This window comes from Phyllopteryx taeniolatus, chromosome 5 (genome assembly GCF_024500385.1).
Source record: "Phyllopteryx taeniolatus isolate TA_2022b chromosome 5, UOR_Ptae_1.2, whole genome shotgun sequence".
Lineage (NCBI taxonomy): Eukaryota > Metazoa > Chordata > Actinopteri > Syngnathiformes > Syngnathidae > Phyllopteryx > Phyllopteryx taeniolatus.
The window spans coordinates 14,967,145-14,990,385 of record NC_084506.1 but is presented as its reverse complement, the minus strand read 5'-3'; the positions used below and the strand labels follow the sequence as shown (position 1 = coordinate 14,990,385).

Below are 23,241 nucleotides of genomic sequence, written 5' to 3'. Positions count from 1 at the left end.
ATGATTGACCTATCGTCATCATACAGTTTGAATGATTGCGATGAATGACTGTGATGATATATTGATTCATTAGTGCAAATGAGAGCTTTTACAATAAAGGGAATACATCCTCCTCACGTATTAAAATGTGTACACATAATTTCACATAAAGGACTTTGGGTAATAAGATGACTAATTTGAAGGCAAACTGCAGTCATGTAATACGTATCCAATATAAAAATCGTTTGAATCACAGCAATACATTGAAGGGTGAATAGGTCACAGAAGTCAGACCTAAAAGCACATTGTGCAGATGCTGCGGAGGCCATAAATAAAGTACAGTAGGTGGACAAAGGGAGGGGCTGGACCCCCAATGCAGGCCTGTTTCAGCAATACAGTCCTGGGACATGCAGAAGGAGGAGTGCTTGTTTGTTCCATGAGAAGTATTCCCAAAACCAGGTTAGCCGCTGTCACACGCACAGTGGAACTGGCATTGGGCGCAATGTGCGTTAGTCAGTGGCTTACCTGCTTTTAGTTTCTATAAATCACTGCCCTGCGTGGCAGCAATAACACACAATGTGATGAACATACAGAAGCAGGGGCTGGGTGACATCTGGTTTCAACATGTATAAGAAATGCAATAAAAAGAATTATAGAAAATAGAATGAAATAGTTTCAGTTACCCGGTACAGACAGTGTATTGTACATAACAACTGGAGTGTTTATTCCTATAATAAAAAAAAAAAAAATCATAAATGTAATAATTACATTAACTGGAGCTCACTCAAAGACAGGTGGGATGTAGCATATTTAATTGCAATTAGCTGAATAAAGAACATCCACCCTTCCATTTTCGTATAAATTGAGCTCTACTTACCGGTGCCAAGTTTTTCTTGCGGTATACCTGAATAAAAAACAAAAAAAAACCGTGGAATTTAATTTAGGTGGGTATACCTCGTCTATTTCCAGACACACTAGTTATTTTTTCTCTCTCTTTAAAAATTCACAGCGCATGATAAAAGTTGGGCGCGTTTACAGATTCTAGTAAATCCAGCACAACCGAAGTTGAGTTCACTTGCACTGGCTCTTCCCAGCCCACTCCCGTGTATCGACAACCTGACCTGGTTATGGAAATTAACAAGACAACGGGCACCACGTCCAGCCAATGAGCTTTCCGTTAAGCAGAACACGCCCCGCCCATTTGACGTTATCGACGAATGAAATCCCCAGAAAGGTGGTCTTCCCCAACAAACAGTTCCGTTCACGTTGGCGCTCTCGTTGGGGTGCGGTGCGTTCAGTTTCGCACGTCTTACATTAGGGACAAACCATTACACTTTTAACCACATTTATATCAAAAGTTACGACTTAATGTAAATATCAATCGGAATGGTTGTCTTTATATGTAAGTAAGCGCTGCGCTGTTTCTAAGGGCTTTTATTCGTGTAATACGTGTAGTTTAAGTCTCTTTGAACAAATGACACCCCTTTGCGTACAGTGCGAAGTGGTTGGACTCGACTCGCTTGTGTACAGTGTTGCCATGAGCAGAGGGAGGTTGTGCACGTAGCAAGGATGCTGCATTACAATCTGATCTCACGATGTCGACCAGGAAGAAGCACACTTCAATTATTTACGACGTGACATTCGGGAACATTCTGAGCCCACCCACAATACTTATTGAGTCATTTCATGTCAGTATTGCATTTATTTATTTTTTAAATACTGGAAGTATGGTACATGTTATGTAATTAAGTTTTAGACAAACACACGCACACGATAATAATAAAAAAATAAATACAATAAAACAATAGAGTTCGGGTGAGGTCAAAAGCAAACAGTGATGCAACTCGTTCTTTCCCCAATTTGTCACCAAGAACATTGTTTATAAACTGTGTGTTGTCAGACAAACATCCGGTTTGAGACCTTTACTTGAACCATTCTGTCTCGACGGTATTTGGCTCTGAACCTCCGGCTGGATTATTCACATCCAGGATACACATAATCCCATGGTATGAAGTACCAAATTAGGATTACATTGCATTATGTAACAGATTATAGTAGTTGGTCGAGTTGAACACAAGGGGGCGAAAAGGATACAGAGAAACAAGGGAAATGCAATTAATCAGTTCCTGGGCCAAACTGTTGACGTCATAAGATTTACATTAAAGAACCTGGAACGTGACATCATAGATTTGTTACTAAAGACATTATGCGTCTTTGAAGATAATTTCTGTTTAATAACAGTGGGGTGAAACTGCAGAACACCTCGCTCACAGACACATTTTCATAAATTAGTAGATAACAAAAGATTTACTTGGTTGTTTAATTTCACACTTAATGGGTGGGCAGGCCCTCCAGAGACACAACTATTTGCATACGAACAATAACAAGTGCATTTTCCATCATATGTTTCCTTTAAGTAACATTTTAACATCCATTTAACTGACAGTAACTGCTATACAAGTGCAAGAATAATTTGACCACTGTGTATTTATAAGTATAAACCTAAAATAATTCATTTGAAAAAAAAACCGGCTAATTTCAGGGAAACAAGAAATATAGTCTTTAAATGGTTCTATAATTCTTTATCCTTGGGGTATTTTAGCAAAAGCATGTCACACCTGTGAAGTGTTTTAAATTATGGAGGAAAAAAATGCAGAGTATGTCTCCTTCAATGTAACTTAACGTGTTTTATGACTTGTCTTGTCAGTTTTATTAGTTTGGGGAAGAAGAAAAACCTCGAATTAATTTCATGTAAGAAGATGTCACGTAAACAGCTGATGGTTCCCTTCATAGTTTGCCAAAGGCACCTCAGATGCTTCCTACTTGTGTGGAGTTCACATGTTTTGCCTGTGCAGTAGTAGAGTCTTTTTTAAATTTTTATTTATTTATTATTTTTATATTTCTGTACTTCTACTTAAGTACAGAGATTGAGTCATTTTGCCATGCTATTTAGCACTGTATGTTACAGTATATATGGACACTCTTTAAAAGTGTCACAGCCCAATGGATCTATTAGAAACACTTGTACATTCAGACTCCACTTCATCATTAAAAAGTTTACAATACTGTCAATCAGAGAGGAGAACAGACATAGTAATAGGGTTATTCAGTCAGCATTATACAGAATACAAATGGTGGGTTTGACACTCTTGTTGCTGTGGGAACTGGCCCATATGGGAAATGAGAGGGTAAAATAGCAAAGGAGGCTATTATAAGTTCCACAAACAGATTTCTGTGTCAGTGTGACAGAAACAAATGCATCGCTGAACAAAATTTGGTGGGAAAATGGCAAAAGCAGTTGGACAATGAGAGGAAAGGAACGATGTTTCAGAATTAAGAGGAAAAGAGGAGAGATGAGATGAGCAGGAAGAGACGCAAAACAACAAACAATAATATCAAGGATTGTATATGAACACACTGGATTGAACAGTACACTTTTCAAAACAGGAAAGGAAATGTATTTGGGGAAAAGTCTTATCAGAATCAGAATCAAAATCATCTTTATTTGCCAAGTATGTCCAAAACACACAAGGAATTTTTCTCCGGTAGTTGGAGCCGCTCTAGTACAACAGACAGTCAATTTACAGAACACTTTGGAGACATAAAGACATTGACAAAAAACAATTGTGCAAAAAGATGCAGAGTCCTCTAGCACTTAGAGCAGTTCGAATGACTAATATCGCAATAGTCCGGTGCAATGACCATTGTGCAAAGGGCGCTGAGACTTCAAGGAGTGTATGCGGTTTAAAGTGACAAGTAGTGCGATAATCTGGGACAATGGTTGTGCAAATGTTACAGATACTCCTCAATCAGTGTGCAAATGGAGCAGATGCTACTCTGGCATTGTGGACAAGAAGAAACAATCAAACGTCAGAAATATGCTCTGTTGAGATCTGTTGAGTAAAATATGAGGACATTTGACACGCACACGCACATGCACACACGCGCGCACACAGAAGTAGTACGGAAAATGAATGAATGAGCAATTCGGGTACCTAAATCACACTCCATACCAGTAGGTGGCGGTAAAGCAGTTAAACATGATTTGCCCCCCGCCATTAAACACCAAGGAAAGACGAATATCCACTCGGCAATTTCCGTAGAGACTGTTTCGCGGCCGGCGGTGTCACTCAACACCTCGATCGTAGAAGCAAGATTTACTCCGAGCCTAGCTTTCACTTACCACCGAATATGGTAGGTCTGATTTGGTTATGCCTTACTCGATTGAGACATTGCACCGATAGAGTTGGAGCGAGTCATAAGCCGCTTGCGTGGAACGTTGAAGAACAAATGCCAACCGAGCGTTTAGTTGAAGCTCAATGCTAAATCTAGCATCAGAAGGTAGCTAACAACATGGCTCCATGCTCATGCAAATGTTATGTACTATTTCCCCACCCTAAACAACAACAGCGTTGTATTTCTGGGGGCATAATCGTGCTAGTGCACACTATTGTAATACAAATTTGTTCACCCTCTATCAGTAATTCATGCAATACACGAAGGGAGCCGTGTTTTACGATGAGTTTGCGTCTTTGTTTACGTCTTTTTGACATGCACCTTCCAGCATGCATCATTCAATAATCTTTAAAAACAAAGTTGCTCGTTTCAGACCCTATACATGTTCGCCCTTTAGTTTGGACCCCATGATGTCATAAAGTGTTTTATATATATTTTTAATATAACTGATTTATATTTGTAATGCCCTTCATTTACATCCTATATGCTCACGTCCAATTTGGTTGATTTGACACAGCTTCCATTATGGAAAGAAAGCTTTTCTGTCTGATCAAATCAACCTGCCCAGTCCTTCAAATAGTGAATAATCTGGCTCTCTGTTAATCTAGTTATCTAACATATTTTAGATAAATTGATATAATTTAAATAATGGATTCCAATATCTAATTTCCAGCAATATTGCAAACGAACCTTTGAGTGAACTGTCTGTTCATTATCAGTCATGGATGATGATGACAGCCCAGATGAAGTGACAAACCGCCGTGTATGCAGCAAAAGAACTGTGCCACGGGACATTTCAGGTAGTATGTGATGTGTTCTGCACAAAAACATGAAATGTATGAATAACTTGCACACAATGACTTATTATTATATATGCCTTAACATTTGTTGTTTCAGACTCTGATGATGAGGTTGATGGGTCAGAAGAGGATGAATCAGCTGGCAGTGATGAAGAAGAGGGGGATGACGATGAAGATGAAGAGGAGGAGGAGGGAGAAGAGAATGATGAGGAATATGGTAATAGTGATGTCAGTTGTTTGTGAACAGTCACTTTGGTATCTCAGAATCATCATGGTGTCTGGTGCCAAACGTCATTTCATTACCACAATTTTAAAAATAAATAAAATATAAAACACCACAAAGGACAGATTTAATACTTGTGTGGAATTTGACAAAACTATGAAAAATTGTGCTGAACCATATATGTAAATGTAACATGATGGATGAATACTTTTTGAGCCATGATATTCCCTGTTTATGTTCCTATCAGTTTGTAAGGATAGTAGTAGTAGTTGTTTACATCCAAAGCTCCTATTGTCATCAAGGATTTGCGTGATTTTACATTGAAGTCAGCATTTTTCACAATTCAATGGGTGAGTTTGCCAACCATACATTCTCATGACAGACAGTAGTGACTTGTGGGTGTATCTTGACTATAAAATACTGTATATATGGATTAATGATCAAGACTGTATATTCTATATTATCCACTTAAGATGAGGATGAAGAAGATGCTGAAGCTGAGGATGGCATATTAGGCGAGACCTCTGCAGCTGTCACAGCCATGAGCTCAGATGAGGATGCAGATAAATGCCCCATCTGCCTGAACACCTTCAGCAACCAACCTGTGGCGACACCGGAGAACTGTGAGCACTACTTTTGCCTCGACTGCATCCTTGCGTGGGCCAAGGTGAGACGGGTGTAATTTCCCAACCTCAACACTGTCTAATGTGTGGGATAATTGGGCTTATCAAATGTTTACATTGTCAGGTTGCATCATACCTTTCATCAAATCATGGTCATGGGCCAATATGGTAGCATAAAAGCGTGAGAAATATTTTGGAACCTCTGAATTGGAGAAGAAAAAAAATCAGTCAAACAAAACCGTGGAGTTCAAGCTTTTTTTATACTTGGCAAATCTTGTGAGATGTTAGATCAATTGTCATTTGAAGCAGGCTTAGGCAAAATGTTGTACTTGAGCCACATCTGGTTTTGTGAACTGACAGATTGAAAATAGTTTTACTGTGCATACAATACATGTAAAATTATGTTATCATTTGAATTTGTAATTACATTTTAACCAATTAAAAATTGTAGAAAAACTGGTAAATCAATGCGACAGATTTATCTAACACAGGACTTGTGATATAAATAGGCTGTATGTGGCCTGGCGGACAAACTTTGCGCACCCCTAATTTAATGGATTATCTCCCCAAGTATGCTTTACTTTCTGTTTGGCTATGTTTGTTTATTTCCATGTTTTTTTGTAATGCTACAACAGAAATGTATCTGATCACAAAGAGGAAAAGTTTGATAATAAACATGTAGCCTGAAATGAAGCCCAAATTTTAAAGTGGGTGGTTGTTGCTCAGTACAATGTACAGTACAGTACATTTGACACAGGTGACAACGCCCACCCTGCCCACTACCTCATTGACCTGCTGCCTTCTGGCAGGTGCTACCGGTCCATCCAGACCAAAATGAACAGACTCTGAGACAGATTATTCCCTGCACTGAACTCACAGTGACACTGTGTTCCTGAAACACAAACATGTCCTTGTACCACAATTTTGTTGTACCTGCATCGTACAATGGCAGTAAATATGGGACTAAGTGACTATATTGCTTTGCAAACACGCCAGCATTCTGGAAGTACAATTAGTGTTACTTATTTTTAGTTTTATTATAATTTAGTTTTATTCAGAGTAGTAGTTAACTTGTCTAAATACTTGCATGACATGAATTTTATGCACAGTTAATGATGTTTATATGATGCCTGGGAGGAATTAATTCCCTTTCCTTCCAAAGGGATTTAAAAAAAAAAAATTAAATAGGAACTGGGCCAGTGTCAAATTTAGTTAATATTTAGAAGTTGCACCTTAAGTTTGTAAAGTTTATATTCAAAAATATTTAGCTGGCAATTGTTTTCTGTTTATTGGTGCAAATTTAACGGAACATTTTTACATTTAGCAGTTGATATAGCTAACCCCTGATCAAAAACCACCTTAGGAATATTTGAATTCAAGGACAATATACTGAAAAGTGTCATAGTCTAAATATTGCAATCAAAATCATAAGAAGAATAACATCTAATTTCAAATGTTTTTAAACCCTCTTTTCAGAATGCAAACTCATGCCCTGTGGACCGTATTGCTTTCAACAGCATTTCCCTCAGGAAGTCATATGGCGGCAAAGTGCAGAAAATTGTAAGTGTGTAAACGCCTTATTCCATCATAAACAGCAAATGCCATTGAATTCCCAAATGAGTGAAGTCAGAAATGTGCCAGTCACAATAAGTATAAATAATACCAACTTTGTGATTTGTTGTGCTTTGTTGACATAGAATCAAATCGTGAAAGTCTCTCAGGGATCCATGTTTTTAAAAGATGAAAGTGTACACATGTGACTTTGCTGTCTGTATGTTCATGTATTGAGTGTTTTTGTACTTATGCTCCATACAGATTACCGTGCAAAAACCATTGAAGGAAGATGTGGAGGTGACGGTGGATTTAGACTTGGAGCAGACCAATTGCGAGGTGTGTCAGGGTAGCGATCGAGAGGACCGTCTTCTGCTCTGTGATGGCTGTGACGCTGGGTGAGACATTCATCCATTCAAGACTCTTGTAGCACTGTGTGCTGTAAATATATTCACGTTTTGCTCCCAGTTGTCAGTTTACTGTCTTAATACTACTAACTTCACAGGGAAAGGGAATTTCTTTGTTGGATTGATTTGGAAAATGTTGGATTGTTACTGTTTTTAATGTTTAATATGGTCATTGTTAATTGTAAATCCATTTGAGATGGAAATGGAAATCTTGATTCCTTCAATCTTTCCTTTTACAATTGGCAATCAAAAATAAAGATGTTTTCTGTTATATTAAAAACACACAATATAATTGCTTTCACTTTTTGAAAATGTAAAAGTACTAATGATATCCAGATTATTATAGTCCAAGACTTATTTTACCAATTAAACATTAGCCCCTTTCCCATGGGGGGAAAAAAAGAAGGTGGCCAGTGCACTGGCCATCTAAACGTTTTGTAGGCTCTTTTGCAGATTGCTGTCATGTGTGAAATGCTGCCAGCTGTGACCCGAGTGTGAACTTTAACACCCGACACTCACTGCCCCCCACTGCACATCTAATTATCTGAATGCACAAAGCCGCAACAGATGTGGAAATGCGCACTTAATGGCAATGTCATGGTTTGACGAATTCTGTCCGAAAGGGACAGTTTTCTGCTAGGTCCTTATACACAGGTGGTGTTCCGCCACTGTTATCCATTTAATATAGTGGAACCTCGATTTATCAGACCCCGATTTATTGGGTATCGGAATTAACTGACCGTCTGGACAGTACTTGTGTCAAAAAATAGTTTCCAGTTATCACTTAAACTGGCGTTGACAAAGTCTGTTAGTTCCTGAATTGGCCACTGTTGTTTACTGGCGCTGTGGTGCATTACGGGTCACAGATATACAATACGACTAGATTCGGCCAACATATGTAACTGTGCCTATGTTGAATGTGGCGACATTTCCAGGCAATGCATTGACACGGCGGCCATGATTGCAGGAGTTGTATCTATTGTCGCATAGAGCTCTGTGCAGAGAGAACTCACATGGCTAGGGTGTTAACTTAGAGGAATATTACACAGAAGTCTCTGGAGTCTGGAACATGCTATTTTTGGCACAGCAACAGTGTTTTTGTCAAGCCGTTCGCCTATGGCATCTAATTAATGGATTTGGAAATAAGAAGCACACCAATTCCTCACGGCTCATGAAAGCCACCCGGCTCAATTTGCCACTAGTCACTACAACAACAAGCACACCAGCGTGCTAAGTTTGGATAAAATTAAAAACTTTTCAAAGATTTTGAAGCTTTTTTTAAAAAAAATATTTATTTACAATAACGTCGTACTGTACTGTGGGCTTTAGTAATATAAAATAATAGTTTTTCACTGTACAGTAATATGGGTGCATATGGCTAGTGCTTCAATATAACGGACAATTGGCTGTAACGGACGACCCCCTGCCCCTATTGGTCCGTTAAATCAAGCTTCTACTGTATTAGGTTAGAAGCCAGTAAATCAGATGGTTGACTTCAACTCACCATTTTGGAGAGTATCTGTACCTTTTAACACATGAACAGCAACTTGGTAAAAAGCTGTGAAAATGGCTGGCTTTGATGGGCAGTGTGAAAGGGGCTGTTGCGATTAGACTCTGCTTTTCTTTTCTGGTAGATCTTTAATAACTTATAACTCCCCAGGCATTAAAAACAATTGTAAATGACAAAATTGACAGTACGATGACCAAAAATACTGCAACTTGCTACTAACTTTGGGTCGGCTGTTACGCTTTCCTTCTTTCAAACAAATATTCAAGCACACTTGCAGAGCAGTTGAGTTACATCTTCCGTTTGTTGACAGCTACCACATGGAATGTCTCACACCACCTCTGGACACGGTTCCTGTTGAGGAATGGTTCTGTCCTGAATGTGTCGCTAATAACAACTACTCCGGTAAGTTTAGGCATAATTTGGTTTGTGGCATTCAACCTGCTTAGATATTTCTTTGCCCATTATATGTTCCCGTGTAATTAAGTTTGTTCAGTTGGTGTTATGTTGTCTAAATAATGTCTGTGACATGCTTTCATTAAATTACATCAAAGATTAAGAATTACAGAACACTTTGCACCCCATTATTTAAGCCTCCTGAAACATAAGATGTTTTGAGAGGGTGATCCTGTCTCAGGAAAATTAGTGACTGCTCACCTCGGCCCATATAGTGCCGATTTTTTACGATTGGGGTCAAAGTTAGGAGGTTGCGACGAGAATGTGGGGGGGAAAAAACGGGCACATTCAAAGCATTTTCACTTATGGGGGTAGCAATTCATACACCACACACAAGTATTCATACAAATGCACTGGACACATCGCAAAACACAAATACTGTACCTTGTGACTTGACAATTTGGCAGTATCCAGAACGGCTCGTTCACACATTTTCAGAAATAGGCAAATAACAAAAGATTTAGTTTGTCGTTTCATTTGATTATTGATGGGTTGGCAGGCACTCCAGAGACCCAACTATTTGTGTAGAATCAATTAAAAAGTAATTTTTCTATGATGTTAAAAGTGGCTTTCATGCTTGCACTCCTGAGCATTCTTTATTGAAGGATCAACAGCAGAACAGAATCGAAGCCAAAGCCTCCCTTCTACTGCCCAGCCAACCACCAGTCGTTCCCAGTCCCGAGCTGCAGGTCCTACACGAGCCATCGCCCGCACTCAGCACAGTGAGCGGGTTCGAGCCAATGTGAATCGACATCGTATCACACAGGCACGCACATCGCAGGTTTGGCATGATGGCATGATGTTTCTTTCTTGGTTATTTTCTTGTGCTTGCTTTACACCGTTATGTGCATAGTTGTATGTGGGTTACTGTGTTTAGTTGCTGTTTATTTTAAAGGAAATGTACTCACCTTAAGGTTATAATGACAACAGGAAAGTGTTGTTTGATACAGTAAATAATAACTATGCATGCGTTTGGTCCTTATACCAGAATGGACTGATAGAATAAACCTGGACAGTGATTCATATACTGTGTTTCTTTCTAGTTTGCTCCAACATACCAGATCCAGTCTACTTGGCTGGACGAGACCATCAATGCAGTGGTTGCTGGGCTGAATACGGCTGTATATGTAAGGGACCTCACACCTCATGCACTAACCAGACGCCGGCGTAAGACTGGTAAGTTGGCTTAGAAAAATGCGTCAGTGGGAACAACTGTACCAGGAAAAAGTTGCACATTTTATTGAACAGGAACACGCCGAAAGGTCACAAAAAAGAAGGCGCTCTCTGTTAAGGGTAAAAAAGGTTGTTCAACTAGACGCAGGAGGAAACGTAAAGGGAGGAGGACCAAATCCAAAAGGACACTGGTGAGTCTCTCATCAGCAATGTGAGCCTTCCACAAAATATATATCTAATACTCATTCCTATGTAAAATGACGGTTTCTTGTCTGTATTTATGCTTTTTCATAGGTGGGTAAAAAGTTAGCTACTCCTCAGAGTCGCATTGCCAATAGTCTCGGACTGTCGAAGGACAAGAAGAACTGTTCACTTCCTACAGTGTGTCGACCCTCAGAGCACACGCTAAGCAGCATGCGAGCTGATATAGGCGCTGCATCCCTTTCAATCTATGGGGATCCTTTTGACCTGGATCCTTTTATTGATCGGTATGGTCACTGGTTCATTGTACTGTGATAACTTACCCTAATAATGGTTTCGCAATGTGTTACCTGTGGAATTGTTTTTTTTTTGGGGGGGGGGCAGTGAAGAGGATGAGCAAGAAGAAACGGTTGTGTCATTGTTGGAGGCAAAGAGACGAGGGATATCTCATTCTGCTTTTCGCTCTCACCAGCCTGTTGCTCGACCTGTCAGTGCGGGTCTGTCAAGGTAAATTTTCATCCTGATGTGTAGGTTTTTAAAAAAAACATTTTTTGTTTTTTTGACTTCCCAGTGATATATGTACATATTAGATTTTATCAATTGCAAAAATGTAGGATATTAGATGTGAAATGGAGAAGACGCTGTAAGGGAAAAACTTCAAACTTTTTTTTTTTTTGTTAAAAGAAGAGACAATCCAATACAATCTGTGTGATAGCAGGCGGAGTATGGATGTTCCCCAAACTGGAGGTGTTGTGGAGGCAACGCCAGTGCCCGACCTGCTTGGTAGTATTCTTTCAGGGCAAAGCCTGCTCTTGATGGACAGCTCTGATGTTGTCATTAGTCGTGATGGTTCTCTTAAATCCTCTCAATCAGGTAAGTTTAGATTATAATCATAAAGCCAAAAATCAGACAGACCTACCTTTTTATTGAATTCACCCTGTGGGGGGAAAATAAGTTTTCCAACCAGACAACTCGCTTTTAGCTGATGAACAATGATCAAGATTACAGGAGTTGGCTGCTTCTCAGGAGGTGAATATTTAACTTCCATTTAGTTCTCCCAGATAAAAAAAACTGCTTCTCATCAGTCAAGCACAAGTCTTTTTAAATCCAAGAAGATGTAATCCCTTTAGTTGTCTAACAAATTCTGTTAATAATCATTTTAACATCCTACAATAATACAGGATAGCAGAGCTGCCAGATGTTACTGTTATTGGGGGGGAATCCAAAGTCCGACGTTAACGCATAGTATGGTGCTGTGACCGGCCACCGTGACGAAAATTTGATAAATTAGTTCAATAAAATAAACACAATATTGTTTTAATAAAAGAGAGACAAAAACCTGCTTGGGGCACGCTATTTTATTACGCTCTCCCCCCCCCCCCCCCCCCCCCCCCCAATCCCCTTTGGCTGCCAAGCCACGCAGAGGCGAAAGTTCTCTTTGGGTCTAGTATCAATGCTTTGTAAGTCACTAATCATCGCCTCCATGGCAGCAAATAGACTACACTTCTTACCATGCTTCGACGTTATCACAATGGGAGGCCGAGGAGTGGGTAGGAAAAGATGGAAAAGCATGATGCTGATTGCTAAACTATCGTTACAAGTGGTCACAATACATCAGAATAAGTGATTTGTTGAAACAATACACTTGTCACATAGGTCTGGCTGGAACTGCGTTATAGCAAAAAGTAACCAAGTTTGAGTGACAAAATAACAAGGCAACTATTACACGTCTGGAGATATAAATGTAAAATAATTTACGGCCTCACAAGACGCCCCCTGAACCAGAAATGAATTAATACGTCACTGGAGGTGTCATATGAGAACGGGGTCAGGTTAAAAGTATGCTATTATTATTAATAATAATCAATATTTATAATATAAGATAAGATTGCCTTTTAGTCCCACAGTGGGGAAATTTCCATCATTTTAGTTGCATTAGCAATATAATATAAATAGGATGCAAGAGAAGACATCTATACAAGTACATTCACAAAATAGAAATCCTATTGTCCATGCATAAACAATCCAATGAATCTATCAGCAATCCTATGTTTGTTTGCAAAATGGAGTGCTGAGTTTTAATTGACATTTGAGATCTGATTAATAAACTCTTTTTTTCTTTTTTTTATATAAACCAGAGTCGAAAACGGAATTGTTAAAGGTGAATTCATCCAACGACACAGATATTTTGGACGATGGCATTTCAAAATCTCATATACTTTGATTCAGGCTGCAATAACAAATATTGAAGCCATAATTTATTAATGATTCTGGAGTAATGATTATGTTGTGCAATTGAACAGTATGCAGAATTATTTTTCTCCTATTCCAAAATATCCTGTAATACTGTCCCGCGGTAATGTTCTTGACAAAATTTAGAAAATATAGAAATTCAGACAAATTTGGACAAATTGTTCTGCAAGTGAATTTCTATAGGTTTGCAGCTCTGGGATAGGGTATATACACACATGCACAACAACAAACCCTGTAGATATGGCCTCTATAGTAATGGTATGACAGAAGCAGTAACTCTAGCTACAGTCACACACTGATAAAATGAAGAGTTAGCGGTCACAGCTTTTCTCCACCTAAATTAAAAAAGAGCTTTAATCTGAATGCCTGCCACAATCAGTATGTTGTGCTTTAATTTTCAGCAGCAAGTTTGTCTACCTTGAAGTCAGATTTAAGAGAGCGCAGTAGCTCTGAGGAATCCAATGCTATGGCCCTGCCAGTGGTTTCAGGCAGCCTAGGAGAATGTTCTTCGTCCGATCACTACAACAGACATCAATCAGGACCTACCTACAGCAACATGAACAGATCTCTCTCCCAGTGCTCCTCTCTGGTACCCTCAGATGTCAACCATATCCAGCCACCTCACTATCCGGATTTGCCACCTAGAGGTCATTTGTGTTTCCAGCTGCCTCTTAAAAACCAATCCTCACCATCCTTTGGCATCCAGATAACCAATGGAGTCTCCAGGGAAGGCGCCCCCTCCTCATGTAAGGACTCTGTCCCAAGCTCCTATAGCAAAAACACACTTTCATCACAATCTCAACCTACCAAAGCACCTACAAAGCCCATGTGGGTGGACGTGGACATCCTCCCAAGGATACCGAAAATAAAACGAGATGCTGTAAATGATGGTAACAGGGACACTAATAAAAGCAATGGTAGTTCTCCCACGGGTAATAATTCTGGCATGCCTGAGACAGCCTTGATCAACTTTGCAGGGGACAAAAACAGACAGCAACATGTTGCCCAACAAAGCAACACTGACCGCCAGCCTCAAAATCAGGGAGCTGGGTCCTCTCAAGCCTTCTCCAACTCCTTCTCTTTTTCCTCCTCCACTTTCTCTCCTACACCGCTGTGCAATTCCTCAGTATCTTCCTCATCTTCATCATCCATAAGCTTCCGCATTAATGCCAGCGGGAACTCATGGCATTCACGACGGCTCAGCCTCTCATCGTCATTTGCTAGTGGAAGCAGCACACAGGGTGACAGGAGAGAGAAAATGGATCAGGCAAAGAAGAGAAAAGAGCACAGAGATAAACAGAAGCTGTTGGCATCACGCACAACTGCAGGTAACAAACAAGACTTCAATATCTATGACCCCTTTAATCCAACTATGTCAGACTCAAGCGCTTCCGACAGTGAAGGTGAGAGCTTGGGCAGCAGCTGTCACCAATTTCGTGCAGCTCCTAGTTCAGCGTTGACTCATTATGCAGCACAAAGTGAGCAGAAGCTGGTTGGAGTGAAAACTGAAACGGATGAGAGTGAAGCCTCACAAGAAGAACCAAGAGACGTAGAGACTCCATCACAGGTGGCCAGTTGCGCTTCAGGAATTTTTAAAGTTGAAAGAAAATCAATGTTGGTGGACACAAAGACTGTAAACCGAGCAGCACTGAGTGGCATCAAAGTAAAGAAGGAGCCAGGAAAAGACATGTTTGCACACGATGTGAAAAGTTCTTCTGGTTCAGAGACACCAGTCATGATTTCACCTGTTGAACACAGCCTGGGCCATATAAAGACAGAGGAGGAAATTGGTCAGAGTGCCATTAGTTCTAAAAATGCCCCCAACAACAAAAAATTTTATTCTTCAGGCTCATGTTCTATCACGGTAAAATTGAAGGAAGAAATCAAATCTGATCCCAAGTCTCCTCCAAGAGATTTGGGCCACGACAAGAAAACCTCCTTCACAGCAGTTCCATCTAAACAACAACGCTCAGAATCTGACAAAGGCAAGACGAAGGACTATCTTGTCTCGAACCAGGGGGACCGGCAGAAGAAAATGGACAAAGACAGAGAAAGGCGCTCAAGGTCACGAGAGAGAAGAAAATGTTCATTGTCAGAAAGTTCTCAGTCCAATTCTCCCAAAAGTGCTTGGAAAAAGAGACTGCAGAGATCGAGGTAAAGTGATGTTTTGTTTTTCTTGTTTTTTTTTTATTAACAAAGCACTAAATATTCTTAATTCTTTCTCTGTGATTTTGGATCGGAAGGTCTGGCTCCAGGTCGAGCAGCAGAGAGCGTTCAAGGAGGAAAAAACAAGAACAAAAGAGCCGGGAAAGAACTGATGGTAACGAAAGTGGCCGGGAGAGAAGAAGGGTGTCCAATGATGGGACATATGGCCAGTCTCGGTCCAGATCACGGTCCAGAGGTAGATACAAGGACCAGCGAAGTGGACGCTCTCGCTCTAAATCCCCGTCATCACCATACAAGTCCAGATCCAAGGAAAGAAGGAAAGAGTGCACTCACTTGCGGCATGAAGAACTGAAGCCTCAACTGAAAGACAAGAGGAGACCCCGGTCTAGGTCAAGTTCAAGAGAGCGAAGGAAAGTCGGTGGTTCATTCAAAAGTTACCCCAAAAATTCAGAGTCCTGTTTTTCATCCACAAAATATCACAAGGACACTAAAAAAGAGAATGAAGTCTCCCTAAGCTCTGTAAAAAAGGAACAAATTGCTGAAGTAAAAAAAGAACCTACCTTTGCTGCAGAAGTTAAAAAGGAAGATGACAGTGAAGATAATATGGCCACTTCTTCAGGAATTAAGAAGGAAATACAAGTCATTAAAAAGGTGAAGAAAGAAGAGATACAATCTATAGATATGTTTCAACATTCTCCCATCACCACACACATAAAGGAAGAGATCACCCATGGAATGAAAAAAGAGCCCGTTGAGATAGAAGTGTGTAAAATGATCAAGACGGAAGAAGCTTGTGAAAACAGTCAAATAAAAGCAGAGCCAGTGTCCTTAGACTTGCCAGTCACCTTGCCTCAAACCTTAAGCAGTCTCCAGGAGGCACCTAACCACTTTCAGCCTGATGTCAAGGCCCCAGTGGACCAGGCAAACAAAATTGAGTGGAACGTCCCCATGGAGCACCCCCCAGAATCTGATGAGGACATCTCTATGGATATGGTGCTTGACAGCCTTGACTGTGTGAAGCAAGAACTCACCGAGGACATTGGTGCCAATATCAAACAGGAAGTCAGCAGAGAGGAAGGGAAGACTGAGGCCGAACAGGTGCCGGCTGCATCAAAAGTTAAGATTCAAGGGAAGCGGGTGACCTGGAATATACAAGAGCCTGATGGAGTGCAACCAGGCAAGTCTTTGAGCAGTGAGTGTTGATTTCTTATCTCCACATTTGGCTTATCACAAATTTTATGTGAAACTGTTTGAGTTAATTCACTCCGCCTTCTTTCAGAGCTGGCTTTGTATAAACGAAAGCTGAAGCAGGAGGCAGCTCACAGACCCTCATCTAATACCCCTGGCCAAGTAAGACCAACTCCACTTCGAGTATTTGGACAGTTTGCTTGCCTCTCTACACTACCACAATTGATTCAAAATATGTGGTTATAAAAATAATTGATAACATTTAGAATTGACGGACTGAGGTGTAACTAATGGACATCACAAAATACGTTCCTTATATAGCAGTATTGTGACTCACGAGTGCCCCAATTTTTCGATTTACAAAGTGTTGCTTGGTTGATTTTGAATCTTTCCTTTGTGTTGCAAGCCAAAATTTATGTTAAGCATGAGCTTCAGATACATAGCCGCTTGAATGAAGTGTAAAAAAATGTGAGCAATTAAGGTATGATAATGTCCTCGCATGTGGGCAAGGAGAGGGACAGTTGCTGATGCACTTTCAAATGTTCATTGAATTACATACATTCAAACACACAAATATAACTACGACTACTACTACTACTACTACTCTAGCATCTGCCTACAAAGCACTTTCGGCTGCTGGCGGCAACCCCCCGTCCCTAGGGCTGCCCCTGTGCTCGCCATTCTCGACACCGATCGGGTGTCATGACGCGATTTGTGGCCTATATTTCCAATCTCCTAACGCCAAGCAAACAGGCGAAGGAGCCGAATATTCGCATGCTCGCCCCACTAGCGTCCTGTAATACGTGTCGCCTGGCACAGATTCATGCCTATTCACACGAACTGCATTGACTTTATATGCAATCACGTCGCGTGAATGGTCCAGATTGCGTCCGGTGTAAACGCAGCATACAGTGGTTATGGAAAGTATTCATTCCCCGTTAAATTATTCACTCTTTGTTATATTGCAGCCATTTGCTAAAATCATTTAAGTTAATGTTTTTCCTCATTAATGTACACACAGCACCCCATATTGACAGAAAAAAAACAATTGTTGAAATTTTGCAGATTTATTAAAAAAGAAAAACTGAAATATCACACAGCCATAAGTATTCAGACCCTTTGCTCAGTATTTAGTAGAAGCACCCTTTTGAGCTAATAGAGCCATGAGTCTTTTTGGAAATGATGCGGCAAATTTTTCACACCTGGATTTGGGGATCGTCTGCCATTCCTCCTTGCAGATCCTCTCCAATTCTGTCAGGTTGGATGGTGAATGTTGGTGGACAGCCATTTTCAAGTCTCTCCAGAGATGCTCAATTGGGTTTAAGTCAGGGCTTTGGCTGGGCCATTCAAGAACAGACACTGAGTTGTTCTGAAGCCACTCCTTTGTTATTTTAGCTGTGTGCTTAGGGTCATTGTCTTTTTGGAAGGTGAACCTTGGGCCCAGTCTGAGGTCCTGAGCACTCTGGAGAAGGTTTTCGTCCAGCATATCCCTGTACTTGGCCGCATTTATCTTTCCTTCGATTGCAACCAATCGTCCTGTCCATGCAGCTGAACAACACCCCCACAGCATGATGCTGGCACCACCATCACTGTTGGGACTGTATTGGACAGGTGTTGAGCAGTGCCGGGGTTTCTCCACACATACTGCTTATAATTAAGCCCAGAAAGTTCTACCTTGGTCTCATCAGAACAAAGAATTATTTCTCACCATCTTCAGGTTTTTTTGTGGAAACTCCATGCGGGCTTTCATGTGTCTTGGACTGAGGAGAGGCTTCCCTCGGGCCACTCTGCCATAAAGCCCTGACTGGTGGAGGGTTGCAGTGATGTTTGACTTTCTAGAACTTTCCCCCATCTCCCGACTGCATCTTTGGAGCTCAGCCACAGTGATCTTTGGGTTCTTCTTTACCTCTCTCACCAAGGCTCTTCTCCCCTGATTCCTCAGTTTGGCTAGACGACCAGCTCTAGGAAGGGTTCTGGTTGTCCCTAACGTCTTCTATTTAAGGATTCTGGAGGCCACTGTGCTCTTAGGAACCTTAATTGCAGCAGAATCTTTTTTTGTAACCATGGCCAGATCTGTGCCTTGCAACAATTCTGTCTCTGAGCTCTTCAGACACTTCTTTTGACCTCATGATTCTCGTTTGCTCTGACATGGACTGTGAGCTGTAAGGTCTTCTATCGACATGTGTGTGGCTTTCCTAATCAAGTATAATCAGAGACAGCTGGACTCCAATGAAGATGGAGAACCATCTCAAGGATGATCAGAAGAAATGGACCGCAGCAGAATTAAATATGTGAGTATTGTAGCAAAGGGTCTGGCTGTGTGATATTTCAGTTTTTCTTTTTTAATAAATCTGCAAAAATGTCAACAATTCTGTTTTTTTCTGTCAAAATGGGGTGCTGTGTGTACATTAATGAGCAAAAAATTTTTTAACCTGAATGATATTAGCAAATGGCAGCAATATAACAAAGAGTGAAAATATTAAGAGGGTCTGAACACTTTCCGTACCCACTGTAAGTCACGGTAGCACTGCATTTAAATTTATGTGACTTAATTCAAATACTAGCTTCTGAAAATAAAAGTATAAAATGGCTTTTATTTCTAAATGGTGATTTCTGTATACAGCTACACTTGAGCCACTTGTTTTTTTCATTTTACATAAGTGACCAAATACTTAACGGTATGGAAATATTGGTATTTGTCACTGCAGTTCAGCACCCTTTTGTCAGTAATGTAGGATAATTCATTCACCCAGGGGTGGCAGTGTTAGTCCTGCGAGCATTGATGGAGGAACCGTTTATGGGCATGTGATTGAAACCAAAACTCAAAAGTGGCGTCATTTCAAATTAAATGAAACTGAAGCCACCATTATGTAATTCAATATACAATATTACTCATGGATTAATAAGAATGATGACATCTTCAATATAAATTTTTAGGTGGAGTCAATAACCTTAAATAGTAAGAATAATGAAAATGTTTGACCAACATAAAGCATCTGGCTCATGGAATTAATATGTAAAATATAAATTTTCGATGTACAGTCCCCTCCAAAATGATTGGAACGGTCAATTCCTTTGCTTTTGTGGTATACTGAAGACATTTGGGTTTCAGCTCAAAAGATGAATAAGAGACAAAAGTTGAGAATTTCAGCTTTTATTTTATGATATTTACATCTAGATGTTAAATGACTCAGGACACAGCACCTTTTTGTTTGAAGTCACCCAAGTGAGTTTCAATTGAGCAAAAGTATTGGAACAGACATTATTAATTGTTTACGCAATCAATCTAAAAGGCAACACCTGAGCGACTAGAAATACCCATCAGTAACTTGAAAAGCGGGTGGCTTCAAACAAAAGGTGCTCTGTCCTGAGTCGATTAACACATCTCGAGCTGGAATTCTAAACCTTTGTCTCATATTCATCCTTTTGATCTGAAACCCAAATGTCTTCAGTGTACAACAAAAACAAAGGACTTGACCTTGCCATTCCAATACTTTTGGAGGGGACTGTATATGCTTGATATAATCAATTTCTTTCTGCTTCAAATATTTCTCACTCGTATTCTTCACAAGTCAAGAAAGCCAACGTAGACAGATTTCCACCAAATCTTTATTGCTCTCTATTTGCGGCCCTTTAAGTTTGGTCGTTTTGCATGACCTACCTTAACAGGACACAAGTGGACCTGGTTCAGTCAGTGATTCATCCAAGGGAGACAATGCTACTCTCCCGACCGGCACTGGCTGTCAGGCGTATTTAAAGAAGCTTCATATGCAGGAGAGAGCTGTTGAAGAGGTCAAACTAGCCATCAAACCTTTCTACCAGAAGAGAAACATCACCAAGGAGGAATATAAAGAGATTTTACGCAAAGCTGTGCAGAAGGTGGGTGCTAAAATAGTTTAAGGAAATGACATGATCACTTTTTTTCAGCTAAGACCGAAGACATTAAGTTGAAGTCATGTGTTTCACTAGGTGTGCCACAGCAAGAGTGGGGAAATTAACCCAGTGAAGGTGGCCAATCTGGTCAAGGCTTATGTTCACAAGTACAAACATGCTCGGAAACACCAGAAATCTGAGACTGAGGCCATAAAGGTGACTGACGGCCACTGATCCAAGTCCCATCAACACTCATTCACTTTTTTACAGGAGAGGACTAAGATTTCATTTTTTTCATCACAGTGGACAAACAGATTTTGGTCTTTTGGTGGGATGCAAGTGAAGAACTTGTCTTTTTATGCACAGCCGAAGTTGTACTTTTAAGAGACTTTTCTCTAAGGTAGTACCACTCACTGATTCCCTGCACAAATTTCACAGGGACGAATCGGCAGCCGTAACCTTTTGTTAATAGGATATTCATCAGTGGCCAAAGCTACTCTTTTGGTTCACAGGCAGTTTTTACGTTGATATTTAAAATGTTTATCATATTAAAAAAAAGTCACTGTTAGTAAATCTTTGAAGAAAATGTCAATAGTGTTATTAGGACGTTTACTATTAACTTGTAAATAATTTTGATTTAATTATTTCCACTTGTGTGTCTTTCCGTAAATGCTGCCTGTTGCTAACATCGCAATTTAATAAATGTATTAAGATTTTTTTGTTACTTGAGTGAATTTGTACTGTTTTCTGCTATTTTACTAATCTATAACTAGCAACATCCAATACAATGCTGGTAAACTAGACAAGAACTTCCTCCCCCTGGGCGCAACTACTAACATGTAGACTGTAACAGGAGAGAACAACATTGGGTCTCATTCACTAATTGTGTGTACGCACAGATTTGTGCTTAAATTGTGCTTACGCACGTTTGATGCACAAATCTGTGATTCATAAATATGTTGGTACTCTGCAAACAAATTTAGAACCTTCTCAGACCATACGTACGCATGATTAACGGAGGATCAGGTTTTGAAAAAATGCCATACAGATTTTATCTATAATGCACAACGTATTGGAACTGCAGTCATTTATCAAATCAATAATAAGTTAAATCACGTGTCAAACTCAAGGCCCAGGGCCACATCCAGCCCGCCACATCATTTTATGTTGCTTGCAAAAAGCAAATCATTTGTCAACTTCCCATGTTTTTTGCTAAATACTGTAATAAAACTTCAAATTGTAATGAACGGTGACGTCATCTTTAAAACATGGCAGCTTGCTATCAGAGGATTTCCCAGTGTGCCTAGCGCCGTTGTATAATTGTTAAAATGCTTTTTTTTATGTCGGTTAGTCCTCTAAATCCCTAAATAGTTTTAATAATGTGACTGTTAATAGACCTAATGTTTGTTTATCCCCCCTCTGGATCTTGTTGTGGCTTAACTGTTTTTTAATATGTTGCACCAGGAGTGAAAGTGGCATCCAGACAGGTGGCCTGTCTAGTTTTCACTACATTGTGCAAGTTTGCTCATGTGTCAACGTGCACATAGGAGGTGGAAAGTACATTCTTAAAGCCACAATGTCAAAACTAAAGGCCATGGTGTGCCAAAGCATTTAACACATTATTCAAGAAGAAATAAATCTCACGATTAATAATAGAATTGATTAGAAATATAAATTATAAACATGAATGGATAGAAAGTCATCGGTGTGCATTGTATATGGGTAGAAGACATTGTGCATTATACTCGAGAACGTATTATAAACGAGAATGTATGGTATTGTCGGTTTCTGTGTTGACAAGGATAGCAATTTTTGGGAAAATAAGGTAAAGATTTCGAAAGTTTTTAAAGTTCTGGAGCCATCTCTTGTGATCTCCACGAATCGGCTGAGATGCGTCAGACAGACGTTCTTTTATCGGGAAATAGGGGCACGGTTTATGCAGATTGCAGCTCGTGGGTACGAGCTCGTCATTTAGAATGAATTCGGATTCAGTAACATATGCACGGTGGTGCAATGCAGCCCTATGGGGGGCACAAGTCAGTGCAAACTGTAGGCCGGTCCCAAGCCCGGATAAATGCAGAGGGTTGCGTCAGGAAGGGCATCCGGCTTAAAACCTTGCCAAACAAATATGAGCGTTCATCCAAAGAATTCCATACCGGATCGGTCGTGGCCCGGGTTAACAACGTCCGCCACCGGCGCCGTCAACCTGCAGGGCGCTGTTGGAAATTCAGCTACTGTGGGTCGAAGTCAAAGAAGAAGAAGAAGAAGAGGTGGAAAGCGGGTTCTTCGGCAGAAAGAGAAGAGGAAAACACAGAGCCTAGAACTGAATGTGGGGACTTTGAATGTTGGGACTATGACAGGAAAGTCTCGGGAGTTGGTTGACAAGATGATTAGGAGAAAGGTTGATATATTGTGTGTCCAGGAGACCAGGTGGAAAGGCAGTAAGGCTAGAAGTTTAGGGGGAGGGTTTAAATTATTTTACCATGGTGTAGATGGGAAGAGAAATGGAGTCGGTGTTATTTTAAAACAAGAGTTGGCTAAGAATGTCTTGGAGGTGAAAAGAGTATCAGATCGAGTGATGAGGCTGAAATTTGAAATTGAGGGT

The 23,241-nt window shown here is 40.3% G+C and overlaps 1 protein-coding gene across 8 annotated transcripts; it reads left to right on the top strand.

Moving 5' to 3' along the window:
- Positions 1-4,037: 4,037 nt before the first annotated feature.
- On the top strand, positions 4,038-21,352 carry phrf1 (PHD and ring finger domains 1). Of its 8 annotated transcripts, none has more exons than XM_061772928.1 (18): positions 4,038-4,173; positions 4,889-5,015; positions 5,113-5,232; positions 5,712-5,905; positions 7,338-7,421; positions 7,677-7,810; positions 9,640-9,731; positions 10,388-10,563; positions 10,826-10,958; positions 11,031-11,146; positions 11,250-11,443; positions 11,541-11,663; positions 11,875-12,029; positions 13,811-15,563; positions 15,653-16,767; positions 16,855-16,925; positions 20,433-20,642; positions 20,733-21,352. In XM_061772928.1, exons 2-18 carry the CDS (start codon positions 4,937-4,939, stop codon positions 20,868-20,870), a joined length of 4,887 nt encoding a protein of 1,628 aa, XP_061628912.1. In that variant the 5' UTR covers positions 4,038-4,173; positions 4,889-4,936; the 3' UTR covers positions 20,871-21,352. The 8 variants fall into 8 exon arrangements, with proteins under 8 accessions (XP_061628912.1, XP_061628909.1, XP_061628910.1 ...); XM_061772925.1 differs by having other exon boundaries at positions 11,872-12,029; XM_061772926.1 differs by having other exon boundaries at positions 10,373-10,548; positions 11,872-12,029.
- The last annotated feature ends 1,889 nt before the right edge of the window (positions 21,353-23,241 follow it).

Bases quoted from the DNA above. Each gene is read 5' to 3' on its own strand.
- phrf1 (XM_061772921.1), top strand. From the start codon at position 4,937: ATGGATGATGATGACAGCCCAGATGAAGTGACAAACCGCCGTGTATGC. The intron at 5,233-5,711 runs GTAATAGTGATG...TATCCACTTAAG, and splicing joins AGAGAATGATGAGGAATATG to ATGAGGATGAAGAAGATGCT. The intron at 11,444-11,540 runs GTATGGTCACTG...GGGGGGGGGCAG, and splicing joins CTGGATCCTTTTATTGATCG to TGAAGAGGATGAGCAAGAAG.